General features: G+C 42.2%; 1 protein-coding gene across 3 annotated transcripts in view; it reads left to right on the top strand.

The window, feature by feature from the left end:
* Positions 1-17,797, top strand: part of FGGY (FGGY carbohydrate kinase domain containing) — a 459,128-nt gene extending 441,331 nt beyond the window's left edge. For 2 of the 3 annotated variants that reach the window (XM_055140354.1, XM_055140355.1), the window contains 2 exons: positions 8,523-8,584; positions 15,608-17,215. In XM_055140354.1, the coding sequence (XP_054996329.1) occupies positions 8,523-8,584; positions 15,608-15,689 (144 nt within the window). In that variant the 3' untranslated portion in view covers positions 15,690-17,215. The other variant, XM_004607300.2, reaches the window with a different exon arrangement.
* Positions 17,798-18,034: the final 237 nt, after the last annotated feature.

Below are 18,034 nucleotides of genomic sequence, written 5' to 3'. Positions count from 1 at the left end.
AGTTCAAAAAGCCAGAGGGTGCTGTACTTTGACACCTGCTCACCTGGTGCAGGTAGCAAGCCCCAGGAGCTGGAACACAGAAGCAAGGGCCACGGTGTTCTCTGGGTGTGATGTAGTCCTAATTCAACTTTTCTTTGTTTTGGCTTTGCGTCTTTTGCAACACCAAGGTTAGCTTCCAAGGCCCATGTATAAGAGCCACACAGTGTCCCATTGAGCTAGCACCTAGGCCAGGCCTCCTGTCTTTAAGTTGCCTCGTACATCTTACATAACTACTGGCTACGCATTATGTGGACCACTGGTGATTATCTGTGTATTAAATCTGCTGACTGCCTGATTTCTTTAGACTAAAAACATGTCAACCATGCTTCCAAGATTTTTTTTCCCCAGCATCTTCATGAATCTACCTGGATGTTCCCTGGAGGGCATAAATGACACTTTCATAACACTAGCTGAGATGACCTTATATTGCCTCTTGTATATGAAAGCCATCACCTGCAAGCCACCTTTTACCAACTACCTCCCTGTACGCGTGAAGACCAGGCTGGTACAAACCCCACAGCGCCCCAGTTTCCATCTTTGGGGAATCCACAGTATGGCTCCTGCCATGTCAAGTCCTGCTTGGTCTTTCCTGGTGGTCATGACTCCAGACGTGACCTAGCTTAGCAGGGCCCTTTGGTACCCAGGTATGAACCACCTGACAGTCTTCCCAAGCTTTCGGGCTGCAATTCTTTCTCATCCAGGTAGAAGTGGAGATACTAGATTCCACATTCTCCATATTGCTGGCATCAGCATCTGCCACTCAATGGATCCTCATATTCTCTGTAGGGGCTCAAGAATCCCTTCCTTTCTATCAACTAGATTTCCTTGGGTGACTCATGCATCGATTCCTGGTAGCCCCCCAGCCCGGTTACCACGCACGTGGAGGGGGGGTGCTATGTCCACACTGACCTGGTGATCACAAGACTTCCACAAGGGAAGTACAGAGCAGGGTGTGGGGCCATGCTCTGGGCCTTGACACAGCACTCAAGGGTCCCGTGCCATGAATGCCAGCTTTCATGGTCATGGGACAGGGCCCCTATTTTTTCCTGCAGAAGCTTGCTTTCAGAAGTGACGATCAAATGTGAACTTTCATGGTTTATTTATAGTTCTGCCTTATAGAGAGAAAGAAAAGAAGTGATTAAGATGCTATTTTACAAAATATTTTGTTTTTAAAAGATTTCATTGTGTGAGCCAAAAGGCAAGAGGAAAGTCACTGTATTCATTGTGCTCGCTAAACCCTCACATAAAGAGGGTAGCGTGCCGGCGACAGAGATTGTCCGGCTCCTGCCTGCTGACAAAAAGTAGGAATTTTGAGGCCAACTTCAAATAAATCCTTTGGAACAGAAATACATTGTGGGTGGTGACTATATTTAGCACATGTCAGCATTTCCATAATAAATTCATATTGTTATGCTGTGGTAATTTCCAGATATACTGCAGCAGTGGGTTCATGAGGTTTCAGTTTTATGTTAATTATTTGAAGAAATTGGAAAACTCAGCAGTGCTATTTCTGATGACAGCGCCGATTCTCTGGGCATTCTCCGTATTGTGTCAGATACTCAGAATGAGTCCAGCCTCTCTCCCAGCAGGGAGAGAGGAGAGCGAACATGCATCCTTTGGCTGCTGGTATAAGCACCGCTTTTTCGTTTTGGAGCCTGCAGGACATCTTTATTTTCCTTGCTATTATTAAACAAGTATATGCCTTGATAGAAAATGTATAAAATGCATCAAGAAAGTCCACAAAAGGGAAGAAAGCCCACCATTCTCCTGAATCTTTTAATATATTTTCATTTAATGCTCACATCTGTAACTTATTCTGCATCTGTAACTTGTGTTTAGCACCAACACAATTCTTTCTCAAGAATGGATAAACCACTGTGCTTTTTGCTTCCCCTTTTTTTCATTACTCTTTCTCTGTGCACAGTGGAGCTGTTTTTTTCTCTTTCCTGCTTAAACATTCTGGTCATTCCATTACAGCGAGTCCTCCCAGAACACCGCTCATTTTGTTCGAATGTTGATAAGACGGAGCGGTTGCAGCTGATGTTGAATGCAAGGAATTATTCTGGGATCTGCTTCCATTTTAGACATCATCATTTTGCTTAAAGTTCCAGGTTCTAAGAACCTGCCAATGCCATCAAGTGAGGACTTAGTATACTTCCTTCGAAAAGTGCAAGTTACTTAGATGATTCATGTTTCTTAGTGGTTCCTTTAAAAGTTGTGAGGCATAGCAAAAATTCGTAAATTAGAATATCACAAAATATATAAATCATCTCTCCTGCTTTCATCCCATAAGAAGATACCTCCCCCTCATCCTCCAGCTGGATCTTCTGCCAATGAGAAGGTGACCGATGCTTCCTTCTTTCTCTCTCTTCTCTATAATCTTTGCTCTTTCTTTTACCTCTGAGGTGGTGAGAGGGTATGAGGAGAGGGCAGGGATATTGGAAAGTTCTTATCTCATCTACTGTGTCAGGAACCTTAGTGCTCTCAGCCTGATTGATGTTCAGAGCTAATAAGTTCCCTCACATATGCCTATGGAGACACTCCATTCTGGAACCTTATCAACCTACCATCTTTGCACTACTTACTGTCAGACAATTCTAGTTCTATTCTAGCACAGTGGATAGGGTGTTTGCGCTGCACGAGGCCAACCCGGGTTCTATTTCTCCATCCCTCTCGGAGAGCCTGGCAAGCTACTGAGGGTATCCTGCCCACACAGCAGAGCCTGGCAAGCTACCCATGGCGTATTTGATATGCCAAAAACAGTACAAGTCTCACAATGGAAACATTACTGGTGCCTCTCAAGAAAATCGATGAACAACAGGATGATAGTGCTGCAGTGCTACAGTGCTTTTAGTAGATTGTTATCCATTCAACAGGTCACCTCAAGCTTCTTCATAAAGATTTCCTTTGTTTCAGAGAGCTACATGCATAAATGGATTTAAGACCTCTATATAAAACCTGAATCTATAATGTACACAGGGAAAAACATAGGCAGATCTCTCCATGACATTGAAACCAGAAGCATCTAAAACGATGAAACACCACCGACCAAGCAAGTAGAAACAAAGATAAACAAATGGAACTTCATTAAATTAAGACACTTCTGTACCTCAAAGGAAGTAAAGACCAAAAATACAAAGATAGCCTAAAGATTGGGAGAAATTATTTATTCACCACTTTTCCAATAAAGAGTTAATGTTCAAGATATATAAAGAACCAGTAGAACTTTACAAGAAAAAAAATTCAACCCCATCAAAAAATGGGGAGAAGAGATGAACAGAAACTTCTTCAAAGAAATCCAAATAACAAAAAAAAAAAAACATGAAAAAGTGATCTACATCACTAATCATAAGAAAAATGCAAATCAAAACAACAGTGAAATACTACTTCATATCAAAGAGACTGGCATTCATCACAAAGAACAGAAACAACCAGTGTTGGCATGGATGTGGAGGGAAAGGGACTCTCATTCACTGCTGGTAGGAATGTCAACTAGTCCAACCTTTTTGGAAGATAATATTGACATTCCTCAAAAAAACTAGGAATTGAGCTTCAATACAACTCACTCCTAGGAATATATTCCCTGATAGTCCCAAAACACAATACAGAAAAGGCATCTGCACTCCTATATTCATTGCAGCACTATTTGTAGTAGTCAAAATCTGGAAACAACCCAAGTACTTAAGAACAGATGAATAGATAAAGAAGCTATGGTACATCTACACAGTGGAATACTATGCAGCCATTAGAAAAAAATGAAGTCATGAAATGTTTTGGTACATGGATGGACATAGAGATTATAATGAATGAAATGAGTCAGAGGGAGGACAGACAGAATTATCACATGCATTTGTGGGCTATAGAGAAATGTAGTAGGAGAATAATACTCAGAGGGAATAGAAACAAAGGCCAGGAGTACTCATCCTTTGTAGAGAAGAGAGAGAGGAACATTAGGTGAGAGGAGAGGACCATTATGAGAGTAATAGTCGTAAGTGATCACTCTGGAACAGAACTGGGGTGAAGAAAAAAGGCAAAGTGATCTTCACAATACCCTTTTGGTGACAGTATTGCAAACCACAGCTCCCAAAAGGAAAAAGAAAAGTGTCTTCTGGAACGGCAGGCTGAGAAATGAAAGGGAAATGGGGTGGGGGTTGGGTGACATTGGTAAAGGGATGTCGGCACTGGTGTAGGGATAGGTTCTCAAACATTGTAGGATTGAAATTCAAGTCATGAGCAACTATGTAACCTGGTATCTCATGGTGATTTGATAATTTTTTTTCTTTTACAAAAGATTCCCTGTTTCATCTGGTGGCCTTTTTGATAGACTCGCAGACAATATATGACAGCTCTCTCTTTTTTAAATTTTATTTTATTTTAAAAAGTTCACAGTATTTGATTATATTTAGTATTTGAACACCAATCCCACCACTATTACACCTTCCCACCGCCATATTTCATTCAGATGTTTCCATCCTGAACCCCAACACCTGCCCCAAAGTAGAACTGAAATCATTTATTTCATACTCTTTGTTATGAATAACCCACTGAAAATGCTCTAAAAAAGTTGCCTTAGAGGAAAGTATGTGAGGATTGTTGTATTTCACCCAGGGGCCTTTAAACCCTTCTATAAGAGATTATTAACATGTTGCTAAAGGTTGAGTCATGTGTAGAAGGTTGAGCCTTATAGCCTTGTATATACATATGTGTGTGTGTGTGTACACACATATACATACACACACACATACACACACACAACAGCTCTCTCACATGGAAACAACCTAGGGTTCTTCAGATGGTTTAAACTTTTATAGTCTGAGACTCAGCCACTGAAACATGGCCAGTACCAGCTGACCCTAGTGAAGTCTCCGTCCCTTCCACATTGAAGTATACACTAGCCCCTCCCTGTCCTACAGGACAGATACCCCAGCCCACTGTGTCCCTGCCACCTCAAGAATCAGCGTGGGGTTACCCATCCCACTAAGAGAGGTCTTGCTGTCTTTATTCCTGAAGAAAGGCGGAGGAGAAGCAGGAGGAAGAGGGAAGGCTGATGGGCAATAAACCTACAGCTCCCTCCTGAAATTCCGTCTCTTTCTCTGACCTTCCGTGTGGATGAAAGGTTTTAGAGTTGATTAATGAGTCCTCCACCACCCTTCTCCCAGATTCATCAGGGTGGTCTCTTTTCAGCTCACTTTGGTATCTTACGTCTGTCATCTTTATAGCCCAGCCAGAACTTCCATTTTAGCATTCTGTCACGTGCATGATTCTTAAGTTCATTCATCCCCCTAGACATTCCCTGAATGCATACGGTATGCCAGATGCTGAGCTTGGCAGTGGAAATAATTATCACAGTTCCTGCCTGAAGGACCTCACCGTCTAGTTGGAGAGGCTAACGTGCTCACAAAAAGAAAGTGGGATGCCCAGTCGGAAAGACAGTGAGAGATACAAACATATATCGCTGCCAAGCAAAGGGCTCTACAGCATTGGGAGGCAGACTGCAGGGGGAAGGTGAGTGGAGCTGCTACATGGGTAAAGTTTAGCCCACACTATTTTGTTTTTCATTTTTGGGTTACTTCCAACAATGCTCAGGGGTTACTCCTGACTCTACTCAGGAATTACTCCTGCTGGTGCTCAGGGAACCATATGGGATACCAGGGCTAGAACCAAGTTGGGCGTATTCCAAGCACGCACCTTACCTTGTTGTACTATCTCTTCAGCCCCATACATTACTTTTTTTGAGAAACAGAGTCTATTTAGAGAGGGGAGCTAGGGGGTTGGCAGGGGACTTGGGTATCTTTGTTACTAGAATTTATTTCTCCATGATTTCTTATAAAAAGCAAATTAACATGAAGGAGGAAAGAATTCTCTGCTTTCTGTTCTCTGTCCTCACATCTGTTCCCATGATAAAGGAAGGTGCATTTATGGACACCTCATATCGTTCAAGTTTCCTGGCTCTCACCCACGGAGGCAGCTACAGTAGGTCACCTCATGTTTGAGGCCAAAGCTCCAGCAATTTGAATTTTACTCCCAGGAGGAGTAATGAGATGAAGTCCTACTAAATATGCACAACCCAACTCTGATGGAACAAGTAAGATCAGAATAAGCAGATGTGTGGTGGAAAGGAAAGATAATACAGTGGGTAAGGCGCTTGCCTTGCACTTGACCAACCCAAGTTCAATCCTTGGCATCCCATCTAGTTCCCCGAACACTAACCAGAAGTGATTCCTAAGTGGAGAGCCAGGAATATCTCCTGAGCATCCCTAGGTTTGCCTCTCACACACACTCCAAAAAACGAGTGGCTGAGTTGGCCATAGAAACTGAAGAGGCCATCTCTCAGAAAGACACAGAGCTTCCTTTTAGGAATTCAGATCTTAGCCTAAGAAAAAGAATTTTCTGACATGTGTCCTCTGAACAGAGCTTGTAAAACAGCCCTAGTTAGTGGAGCAGCAGCCCCTTGGCAAGAGGACTTTGTCCTTTCCCAAGAATTTGGGTTCTTGACTTTTCATCCAGGTTTCCTGTTCAATTATTTTTCATGATTGTGCCAGTATCCTCCCACTGAAGACTGCCATTTCGTTCTCTCTCTGTGCTTGCTACTCTCAGCATCTCTAATCTCTCAGTCAGCACTTTTAAATCCCTTGATTGCTAGGAAACCAGATAACTAGTTCAGAATGTTCATGCCACAAGAGTTGGTAGAGCATCCTAGCAGAAGTGGAAATATGTGTGAGTGATTTGCAGATGCAAAAAAGGATCAGGTCTCCAAATCCTTGAATAACTATTGAAAAGAATTGTATGAGCTCCAACATATCATTTATCACACTCTCTGTCGATCACTGTAAATGCCTTTTTTGTTCTCTGGTGAGCTCCTTGAAGAAATGATCCATGCATTCTTCTCCTCTGCATTCCATAATTATCTAATGCTATGCTTGGCACATAGAAGAGGCTTCCTATGTTTTTAGGAACATTCTAAGTACTGAGATTAAACAGATAATAGACAAAGCCCCTGTCTTTATGTAGACTGCATCCTGGTTAGAGTAAAGTATGAAAAGTGCATATGAAGAATAAATAAGGCAGTCGGTGTATAGATGATATGTCAGAGAGAATTGGTGAATTATGCATATAAATTATATGTATAATTGCATGTATTATATGATATACATATAATCATGTATATGATATACATATATCATATACACATATGATATATAGGTTATATATACATATATATTGTTATATATATATATGATAGCAAAGACTGTTCTTTTGCAGTAGAAGGGGAATTTGGTTTATGAGCTATTTCTGGTGGTTCTCACGGACATGTTCAAGAGACCATCTGTGGTTCTGGGGATTGATCCCAGGTCAGCCACATGCAAAGCAAGCAACCTACCCACTGTACTATCTCTCCAGCCCCCAAGATGGGCAGGGGGACCTTTGGAAATGTTTTAGAGATACCCAGGGATTCTCACATTCTTTATGCAGTCAGTTTTTTGAAATTTTTTCACACTTCCAGGCATATGAGTTTATCCAGGACAAAGAGTATGTCTTATGCAAATCTTTATCTCTTGCACAGTATGTGGCACAAACTGAGTAATTAATAAATACGTGAAGTAAGAAATTGCACATATATTGCCCCGGAATTCCTGCATCCTTAAGAGCAAGAGTACAATAGCCATTTCTAAGACAGAGTTTGTTCAGAGGATTTTTCCAGTACTTGCTTCTAGCACACCTGTCAAATCTGTTGAACTCTTAAGATTGAGTTCATTCCATTCCCTGAGTTTTTCATAGCCTTAACTGCAGTGGGAGACAGTCCAAGGACACCAAACCATTTTTCTCCTATGATGGAACCAACACATTTGATGGTTGGTCTTGATTTATACACAGCAGACCGCATTCTCCCAGACACCGCAGTTTGAAGTCCAGTTCCCCATTGTGAAGATTAGAATACCCGGAAGTCGCATTCCAGTACTCAGGTCAGTCATATCTAGCCCCAGAGCTCACACTTGTGCTCAGAATGTCAGAGACAGTAGGGAAGGAGTTGAAGGTGAAAAGGGGAGGTTATATTTTTAAAGAGTAGGAAGTACAGGTGCAGAATGAGGCCTGACATTATTGTTTTCTTGAAATAAGTAAACAGTATTCTCATTGGTTGACAAGGGCACTTTCTTATGACTTTATCTCCCAGCAGTGAGAAGGGGAGTGAGCCCCTTCCACTTCTTCCTGTCACCATAGAAATGTTCTGTCTTTTGAGTTATTTATGCCTTGGAGCCCTGTATATGCAATCAGTTATTAAGCATGGGCCATGTAGTCATAGATGTGGCTTTGAATATGCATTAAATTTTAGTCTTTATCACTAGAGAAAACTAATTGAGAAAAAAAGAAGCAACCGGATATCTGAAGGAGAAGTTAGCTCTGATCAGAATGTTTGCGTGTGACAAGTCGCACACGGGTTGTAGTTTTCCAACTCAGCTCCATGTCCTGTTCTCATTTGGCAGGAAGCAATGGCGAGTATGAGCAAAGTTGGAAAAATTGTGTTCCCCAGACTTGAGGACAAAAGGTAAGTTTATGTTTTTATTTGTATAATGCAAATGAAGAAGGGCATATTAATCTGTACAATTCTATAGCAGGAATTATCTTTGGAAATGATAAAATTCAGTTCTTGTCACCATAAGTTAATTTAAATAATACATTGACTTTATTTAATAATAAACCTAAATCCCTGAGAAGTAACCTTACCTCAATAATCTAAGATCAGATATCACTGTAGAATCTGACCAGGTGGTCAAATCCAAATTTCTGAACTCTCAGGCCATTGATCTTTTCTCCAGGTCATCAGCAGCAGATCTGGTCTTCTCTGAGCCAGATGGAGAAGAACACAAATAGCGTCTGTCCATTCTTCCACCCTTTGAATCCCTTGGCATGAAAAGCCACTACTTAGATCCTTGTGTTAATCTCAGTTTGCAAAGCACTAATTTATCAAGCTCATTAATGAACACATTAAGCCCATTAATCTCTAGGTAGCATTTTGGCGGGAGAAATATACCTTATTTATAGGCACAGGATCTTTCAGAAGGAAGAGATACATTCTAAGATAGAAATGTTTCCAGGTAACAGTTTACCAAACAAGAAAGGGGTGTGCTCTTGGAGGGAGAAGGAAATATTTTAAGAGGTTAAGTCTAGCTGACTTAATGCTTACACAGAAGGTCAAACAGGAACCAGAGACACAGATAGTGCAGGAGTTAAAGCATTTGCCTTGAGTACTGTGAACCATGGTTCTACCCCCAGCATCTCATATGGTCCCCCAGCACTGCCAGGAGTAACCCCTAGGAATTGCCGGATGTGACCCAAAAAGAAAAGAAAAATAATAATCTCAAGCAAGTCAAGTCAGAGAAAGAGATTCCTAGAAGAGGGAATATCGCGTGCTAGATTATAAAGTAGACAGACCCCGGTGTGTTCAGGCAAACAGCACATAATTCTGGAACACAGGTGCCACAGGAAATAAATCTGGGTACTGCGGAGGGGTCGGCTCCTACAGTGCTTGAAGGCCGTGCTCAATACCTCAGACTTCCTGCTGATTTAAAAGCTTAGGGAGTAGTGAAGCTTGGTCCGATGAGGATTTTAGAAAAACATAAATCCTTCCTAGCACATGAATGGGAAGGCCAAAGGATAGCGACCAGACATAAGGCCTTTTAAATAATCCAGGCTAGAGCTGTAGAAACCCATATTGAGTCAGTGGGGTCGCATGTAAAGATGAGGAAAATTTGTGCCAAGTACCATTTATAAATTTGGGAAACTATCAAAGATTTACAGAAAAGAAAATTCCACATCACGGAATGAGCCGTCAAAGGTACTGAACTCACCCAAGCCTGGTTAGTAGTTAACAGAGCTGGAAATGCCCATGGAAAAAAGAGTAATATCATTTCTTTCCATTTGGGGGGTGGGGGTTGAGAGGCACACGCGGCCATTCTTGGGACCTTCTCCTGGTTCAGTGCTCAGGGATCACCTTTGGCGGTGCTCAGGGGACCAGATGGGGTGCCGGGAAAGGAATCTGGGTCGGCTGAGTGCCAGGCAAGCACCCTGCCTGCTGTACAATCCCCCCCACCCCCGCCTGCAGCCCTTTCTTTTCATGCTTAAGGCCTCCAGAGCTGGCGTGTTAGCCCTCTGAGTGGAAAGCCCTCGCTAGATGTCAGGGATGGAAGACCAGGGCGCCCTCCCACTGCTCAAACGAGCAACTGAGGTCAGCACCGAGTTGTGAGAATCTGAGCCCCGTGGTCATGGGCATCGAGGGTTAGTCCCTTCTCTTTCAGTGAAATTCGAAACAGATGAGCCTTTTTCATCTCTCCCCTGAACCTCCTAAGACTTGAAGATTGTTTCTAAGTCCTTGAAGAAAACTCCCTCCTGTGCTTTTCGAGAAGAACTCCCGGCTCCTGGCTGTCGGCTGGGAAAGGGGTGCGCACCAGCTCCGGGGTGGAGACTTCCACAGTGCTCTAGCGCCACCTGCAGGCCAACTGGGGATTTGCAAGTAGAAAGAGCCCCTTTTCTTAAGTGTTTTCTCCCACTGTCCTTGGAGGACATTTACGTGGATCTGTGCCACACACAAGGTACTGGCATAGTGGAACTGATGAGAGGCAACTTTATTAACCTAAAAACCAGGATAACCAAAGTAATGACTTTAGTTTCCCCTTTTTTTAAAAGAATAATGTCAGACTCCTTATACCTGCATTCCCCCCTTGCCTTTTTTTTTTTTCAGTGAACTTTAAATGATTCCTTCAAAGTACCTGGAAAATATTGTGCTTCAAAGGCATTATCAATGGGGCTGGAGCAATAGCACAGGGGTAGAGTGTTTGCCTTGCACGCAGCCAACCGGGGTTTGATCCCCAGCATCCCATATGGTCCCGCAAGCACCACCAGGAGTAATTCCTGAGTGAATAGCCAGGAGTAACCCCTGAGTATCACTGGGCGCAACCCAAAAATCAAAAACCAAACAAACAGAAAGGCATTAGCAATAAAAAGGCAACCTTTTTGCCTACAAGAGAAGTATAGATTTAATGGGGGATTGATATTCAGACTGTACAGAAAACTTCTAAAACCCAACCACAAATCACCCAACACAAATGTGTTGTTTTAATGACCAAAGGACTTGAATAAACAGTTATCCATATGGGCCAGAGAGATTGTACAGTGGGTAAGGCACATAGCAACGCACATTTGATCCTCGGCACCTTGTATGGTCCCCTAAGCCCTGCCACGAGTGATCCCTGAACTCAGAGCCAGGAGAAAGCTCTGAGCACAACCAGGGAAAAACCAAGATACACAAGTGGCCAGAGAAGGGGCCACTATGACAAAGGTAGTTGGAAATGATCATTCTGGATAAGAACTGTGTGCTGTTAGATAAATAACAGATAGATAAATAGATAATCAAATTATCTATTAGATAGATAATCAAATCATTATCAAATAGATAAATGAACATGCATAATAACCTCTCACTGTCTGTATTGAAAACACTAAAAAAGGAGAGAGAGAGTGGGGGAGGGAGGAGAGAGGTGAGATAGGCTGGGGTGGGTGGAACAGGAGGGAAACTGGGACATTGGAGGTGGGAAATGTGCACTGGTGGAGGGGTGGGTGTTGGAATATTGTATGACTGAAACCTGACCATGAACAGCTGTGTAACTGTGTATCTCCTGGTGATTCATTTTTTTAAAAGCGGTATGTACATACAGTGGAATATTTCAAAAGAAAGGGCATTCTGACACTGTAATGTGGATGAACTCTTAGAACATCATACTAAAAGGGAAATAGAAAACTGCTATAGAATTCCACTGATGAGGGATCTAGATTCGAGTCCTTAAACCTTTTCACATCTGTATGTTGCACACTGGTCCACAGAACAGCAACTGTAACCAAAACCATAGGCCAGTGGCTTTCGGCCATTCTACACCTGCAGATCCTCACTGGTTCTGGCACAGGTTGAAGACCACTGGTTTGGAGTGTTCAATTCCATCAACAGAAAGTAGAAGTGTAGCGGTGGGTCCAGGGAGACGGAAAACAGAGAGAGGAATTTTTAATGATTTATATTGTAAGATGAAAAAACATTCTAAATAATAGTAATAGTTGCACAGTATCTGTAATGTATTTAATGCCATAACTCTAAGGATTCACATTTTGTGTATCTTGTCATCATAAAATATAAAAAAATAATTTCACCGGGAAACTGCTTTAGATTTCAGTTTCCAATGCATAGCAATAGAAAGCATAGTCTATCCAACCTTTGGAGTTTTAGGATAATAAAAGATTATGAGAAAAAATTTAGTTTATCACTCAAATGCTTTTAAAAAGTTGCCCAGAGTTACAGGTGCACAACTGGTGTTTTTCCCCACTATTCAAAGAAGAAGCCAGTGAACACAGTTGCTTCAATTGTCAATATTAAACTCGGAAATCCTACAGAATATGGGAAAGAAAGGGTACTCACCCAGGCTCCATTTGGGCAGGTTTTAGATTCTAAAGTCAGGAAATTCATGCCATAAAGAGAAGTAATTATTTGACATTATAATGTCATAGAAGAGTTTTGGAAAAAAATTACCATCCTGAGTATTATTCTGATGAATAAACTTGGAGGCTCATAGAGCATAGTATAGTGGCATCTACTATGGGGTGTTGATGATAATGGAGTCTTACTTGCTTGAAGCTGTAGCCATAAGTACTGATCTCACTTAGTCCGCACTAGGCACTGATCCAACTGCTGTTCCTGTATTGCCTCACTTAATTCATGCAGCAGCTTTGAGATACATCTACCCACAGATCCCCCTCATTTACAGCTGAGAATGTGCAGACACGCACAAATTAAGAAACATATCCAGAATCACCCAGACAGCACTAACGGGCAAGCTGAGATTCAAACTGAACCTTCCAGAGTTGAGGAACAGCACTGTGTTCGGCTTCGGGTAGCTTCTGAGTTCCGAGACTGCACAGGCAGATAGGCTGCCGGAGAGCAGGGGGCCCAGGCGTATCCCTCTGGTCCTTTTTACAAGTTAGAAGTTCCTACATGGCTCTTACGGTCTGTCTCCTCTGGTCCAAGAATAGGCACCAAAGCTCCCTCCTGAGGGCTTCTTTACAGAGCACCCCAGCTTCTAGGAGACAGTCCTAACCCCCGCCACCCCGTGTTGACTCATACCCGTAAGGAGTAAGGGCAGAGCGGCAGTCCCCAGTGTAGTTGGTCTTAGCTGCCACTACCCCTTTCCATAATGGGACGCTCTGCCATCCAGCTCATGCCCGACACCCAAACTGGGCTCACTCAGGAGCCAGCTGGGAGTACTTGGCGAGCCAGGCTCATGGTGGGACGCTCAGGGGAAGGCTTCGTCCCAAGAAAGTTAGTAGTCGTGGGTTCCTGAGGTTTGACGCAGCCTGCAAAGAAAGTGTAGGTGTGGAAAAATACCAAACTGTCTAGTGCCATCCTTGGACATAATGTTATTTATTTATTTGTCTTTTACTGGTGCAGGAGGTTGTAGGCCACACCCGTCTAGTGCTCAGGGTTGACTCCCGACTGCCTGGGCTCAGAGGCCACTCCTGGAGGTGCTTGGGAGATCACATGCAATGCCAGAATTGAACCCGTATCAGCAGCATCCGGCTGTGATCTTTTTGTTTAGTTTTGGTTTGGGGGCCACACCCAGCAGTGTTCAAGGCTTACTCCTGGCATTATGCCCTGGGATCACTCCTGACACAGCTCAAGGAAATATATATATATATATATATATATATATATATATATATATATATATATATATATTTGCCAGGGATCAACCCACGTGATTGCATACAAGGCAAGTGCCTTACCTGCTGTACCATCTCTCTGGGTCCAGGCACTGATTTTAGTTGATGATTTATGAGTATGGTTTGGGGGCCACACACAGTGGTGCTCAGGGCTTACTCCTGGCTCTGCACTCAGAAATACCTCTGGTGGGGTTCGGAGGTCAAACCTAGGTCAAGCACCCTACCCACTGTACTCTCTGGCCCTCCAGACTGTGATATCAATTTTTTCTATCACACCCGGCGATGTTCAGGGGTTATTCCTGGCTCTACACTCAAATTACTGCTGGTGGTGTTCAGGAAATCATGGGATTCTGGGGATCAAACCCAGGTCAGCCACATGCGGAGCAAACACCCTACTCACTGTACTCTAGCCAGTCTGTGATATTAAACTATATATCAGCCTGTGTATCCACATGTATCAAGTATTGAAGGAAGCTGGACTGTGAAAGTTCCAGGCTAAGGGAGTCCCTTTCCAGGTATTGCAGCACTGACTTTGGTTTTCTTTTCTTTTTTTTTTTTTAATTTTTTTTTCTTTTTTTAAATTGAATCACCGTGAGATAGTTACAAGCTTTCATGTTTGGGTTACAATCTCACAATTATCAAACACACATCCCTCCACCAGTGCACATTCCCCACCACCAATATCCCCGGAATACCCCCTTTCCTACCCACTCACTGCCTCCATGGCAGACAATATCCCCCATACTCTCTCTCTCTCTGCTTTTGGGCATTATGGTTTGCAATGCAGATAACTGAGAGGCTATCATGCTTGGTCCATTATCTACTTTTGGCATGCATCTCCCCTCCTGACCGATTCCTCCGACCATCATTTTCTTAGTGATCCCTTCTCTATTCCAGCTGCCTTCCCTCTGCTCACGAGCAGACTTCTAACTATGGGGCCATCTTTCTGGCCCTTGTATCTACCATCCTTGGGTGTCAGTATCATGTTGTGTTATTTTATACTCCACAAATGAGTGCAGTGCTTCTATGTCTGTCCTTCTCTTTCTGACTCATTTCACTTAGCATGACACTCTCCAGGTCTATCCACGTATAAGCAAATTTCATGACTTCGTCTCTCCAAACAGATGCATAATATTCCACTGTGTAGATGTACCAAAGAAGTTTTTTTAATCAGTCATCTGTTCTAGGGCACTTGGGTTGTTTCCAGATTTTGGCTATTGTGAACAGTGTGCAGCAATGACTTTGAAGTCAGATCTTAGTTTTAGTTCTAGTTCTGCCTGTTTTTTAAAAACTTATTTTTATTAAATGAAATTTAGAGAGATCTGAGGAAAGAGAAAGTGAGGGAGATACATGTCCAGGAGACAACATGGGCCTCTCTAGAGTGGAAAGAGGCCAGTTCTGCCCATTTCTAGCTCTGCTACTACCTCTCAGAGCCAGTGCCTTTACCTCCAAATATAGATGCAGGTGAAAGATAAAAGGTGGGTAACATGTTAATCTGTCGGTTTCTTGGAATTCCATAAGCATTCAGAAAATGGGAGTTTTCAGCATGACCTTAACAAATTAGTTTCCTGTTTATTAAAGTGGACGATACTGTTCTGTTAAGGTGCTGGAAAGATTCGGAGGGACAGTAGGAGACTTGAGTATGATTGAAGACACTTTTTTTAAATGATGTTTCTAGCTAAGGAGGTGGGACTAATTCTTTTTCTATGAAGAGTGTGGCAGTTGAGATAAGTTTTGGAAACCCCTAATATGAATGCAAAGACGGATTTTTCTCTCGAAACGATTCAACATACTCACTTTTCTTGCACAGGTATTATGACAAGAAATACCAAGTGTTCCTGAAGCTAGTTGAACATCAGAAGGAGTACGCAGCCATTATGAAAGCAGACTGAGAAGAAAGTCACAAGTGCCATGACACCTGTCTTGAAGGTTCTGTGTCTTTGCTTTGGAAACTTCTGTCAGTTCATCTTAATTTCAGGTCCCTGTAGGTTTAATTTTACTGTGTATCGTTGACCAAAATTCTCTATGATCTCTTAATAAAGCCTCAGCATATGCAGATAGAATTAGTTTCCTGTTTCAAAAAAAATGATCTATCGCTAAGTTGGCCCTATACAGGCACTACCATGGAGAAAGAAATTTCACATAGGGCAAAGTGATCTCTAATAGGGCAGGGCCAGGGGCACCATTAGTCCCACAGCAAACTTGCTCTTTGATTCATTATCAGCAATTGAATGGAAGACTTATAGTGCATTAGGAAATCTAGTGTTTATTCCCTAGAGGGCTATAAGTATTATTCACTATGTATTTGGAAGTTATTTCAAACTAAAAGGTTGCAAGAATATGGAATACCCCCATACCTAACATTTACCTTTTACACTTAAAATACTTGGGTTTTCATTTGTATGCTCCTTTCTTTCTATTTTATTTCTTTTTTGGTGGGGGTGGGGGAAAATCTGGCTGTGCTCAGGACTTACTCTGCACTCAGGAGGGCTTATTTCTGGAGGGCTCAGGAGATCATATGGGTTGCCAGAGATCAAATCTTGGTTAGCTGTGTGCAAGGCAAGCAGCCTACTCAACTGTCTGTCCCTCCATTTGCATGTATTTCTCCCCCTTTAAATGTCATATAAATATATGAATGTCATGTATACGTGCCATCAACTTACACATATTAATTTAGACTAAAGAGCAGCTACTAATGTAGATTCTAGAACTGTCATAGCACAGATGAGTTTGAGTAGAAACGTTAGGGACCTTCAGTAATGTTAAGTTAACAGGTAGAAAAATAAAACAGCATGCTTCCAACCATTGACCAGTATTCCTGTGGAGGCTTGCCACAGAGTTTGTGGGACAAAGGGCAGTTAGAATAGAGAGAGGACCAGTATGACACAGTATGACAATAATAGAAATGATCACTCTGGACAAGAACTGAGTGTTGAAGGTAGGTAAAGGGATATACACGATAACCTTCCAGTATCTGAATTGCAAACCATAGTACCCAAAAGGAGTAGAAGAGAGAGAGAGAGAGAGAGAGAGAGAGAGAGAGAGAGAGAGAGAAGATGCAGGTGAGTGGGTGGGGCAGCAGGAGGAACACTGGGGACATTGGTGGTAAGAAATGTAGACTGGTGAAGGGATGGGTGTTCAAACATTATATGACTGAAACCCAGTCATGAACAACTTTGTATCTGTGTCTCTCATTATGATTTAATAAAAAAATAAGTAAATAAAATTTTTAAAGTAAAAAACAGACTGTGGATTATAACAAAACCAACAAACACTCTCCAACATTCATTCACACCTTCATATACATATTTTTTGTCATTTAAGAGTAAATGTCATGAGAACATAACTTTCACGTAGTACTTTCAGCCATTCATATCCTGTTTTTGTGAATAACTCAATAAGACTCTTTAATGGTATATTTTCCCTCTACAGGATCCAGCCTAGAATTGGCTATTGCTTTTTAATTACAGAATCGTCATCTTGCAATCATCGTGTTTAAGAAAGGTACAGGCAGGAATCATCAAAGAATACAGGAAGGAATTTTGATGAGTAACAGGATGTATGCATGAGTTTAAATGTCTCCTCACAGATTGTTTATTAGTTAGATGAAGAAAAAGAATGTTAACTACATTACAGGGAAAAAATAGGACAACATCTTGATTGGGTGATCAGAATGAACTTCAGATGGGCAGATGGACATGATGTATCTCCAGATGTGACAGCCTGACAGAGCCATCGTGTCATTCTGACTGGCAGTGTGTAGCCCAAATGTAATCACAGGAAAATATCAGATGAATGCCAAATGGGCAGCAATCTCGTTTTGGGAGGATGATATACTTCAAGGACTGCCAGTCATAAAGACAAAGAAAGACTGGACAATTTCCCAATTAAAGAAACTAAAAAACAAGAATGTCTTATAGTCATTAGTGTAAGTGTTTAAAATGAAGCAAAAAAATAGTAATTGCCTTAGTTATTGTCATATGCACAGAAACATGTCACACACACACACACACTGTCATTGTCACTGTCATCCCATTGGTCATTGGTTTGCTCGAGCGGGCACCAGTAACATCTCCATTGTGAGACTTGTTGTTACTGTTTTTGGCATATCGAATATGCCACAGTGAGCTTGCCAGGCTCTACCATGCGGGCGAGATACTCTCGGTAGCTTGCTGGGCTGTCGGAGAGGAATCAAACCCAGTTCGGCCACGTGCAAGGCAAACGGCCTACCTGCTGT

This window comes from Sorex araneus, chromosome 5 (assembly GCF_027595985.1).
Source record: "Sorex araneus isolate mSorAra2 chromosome 5, mSorAra2.pri, whole genome shotgun sequence".
In the NCBI taxonomy this organism is placed as follows: domain Eukaryota; kingdom Metazoa; phylum Chordata; class Mammalia; order Eulipotyphla; family Soricidae; genus Sorex; species Sorex araneus.
Note: the sequence above shows the minus strand (reverse complement) of the source record. Positions and strands in the feature narration are given on the sequence as shown.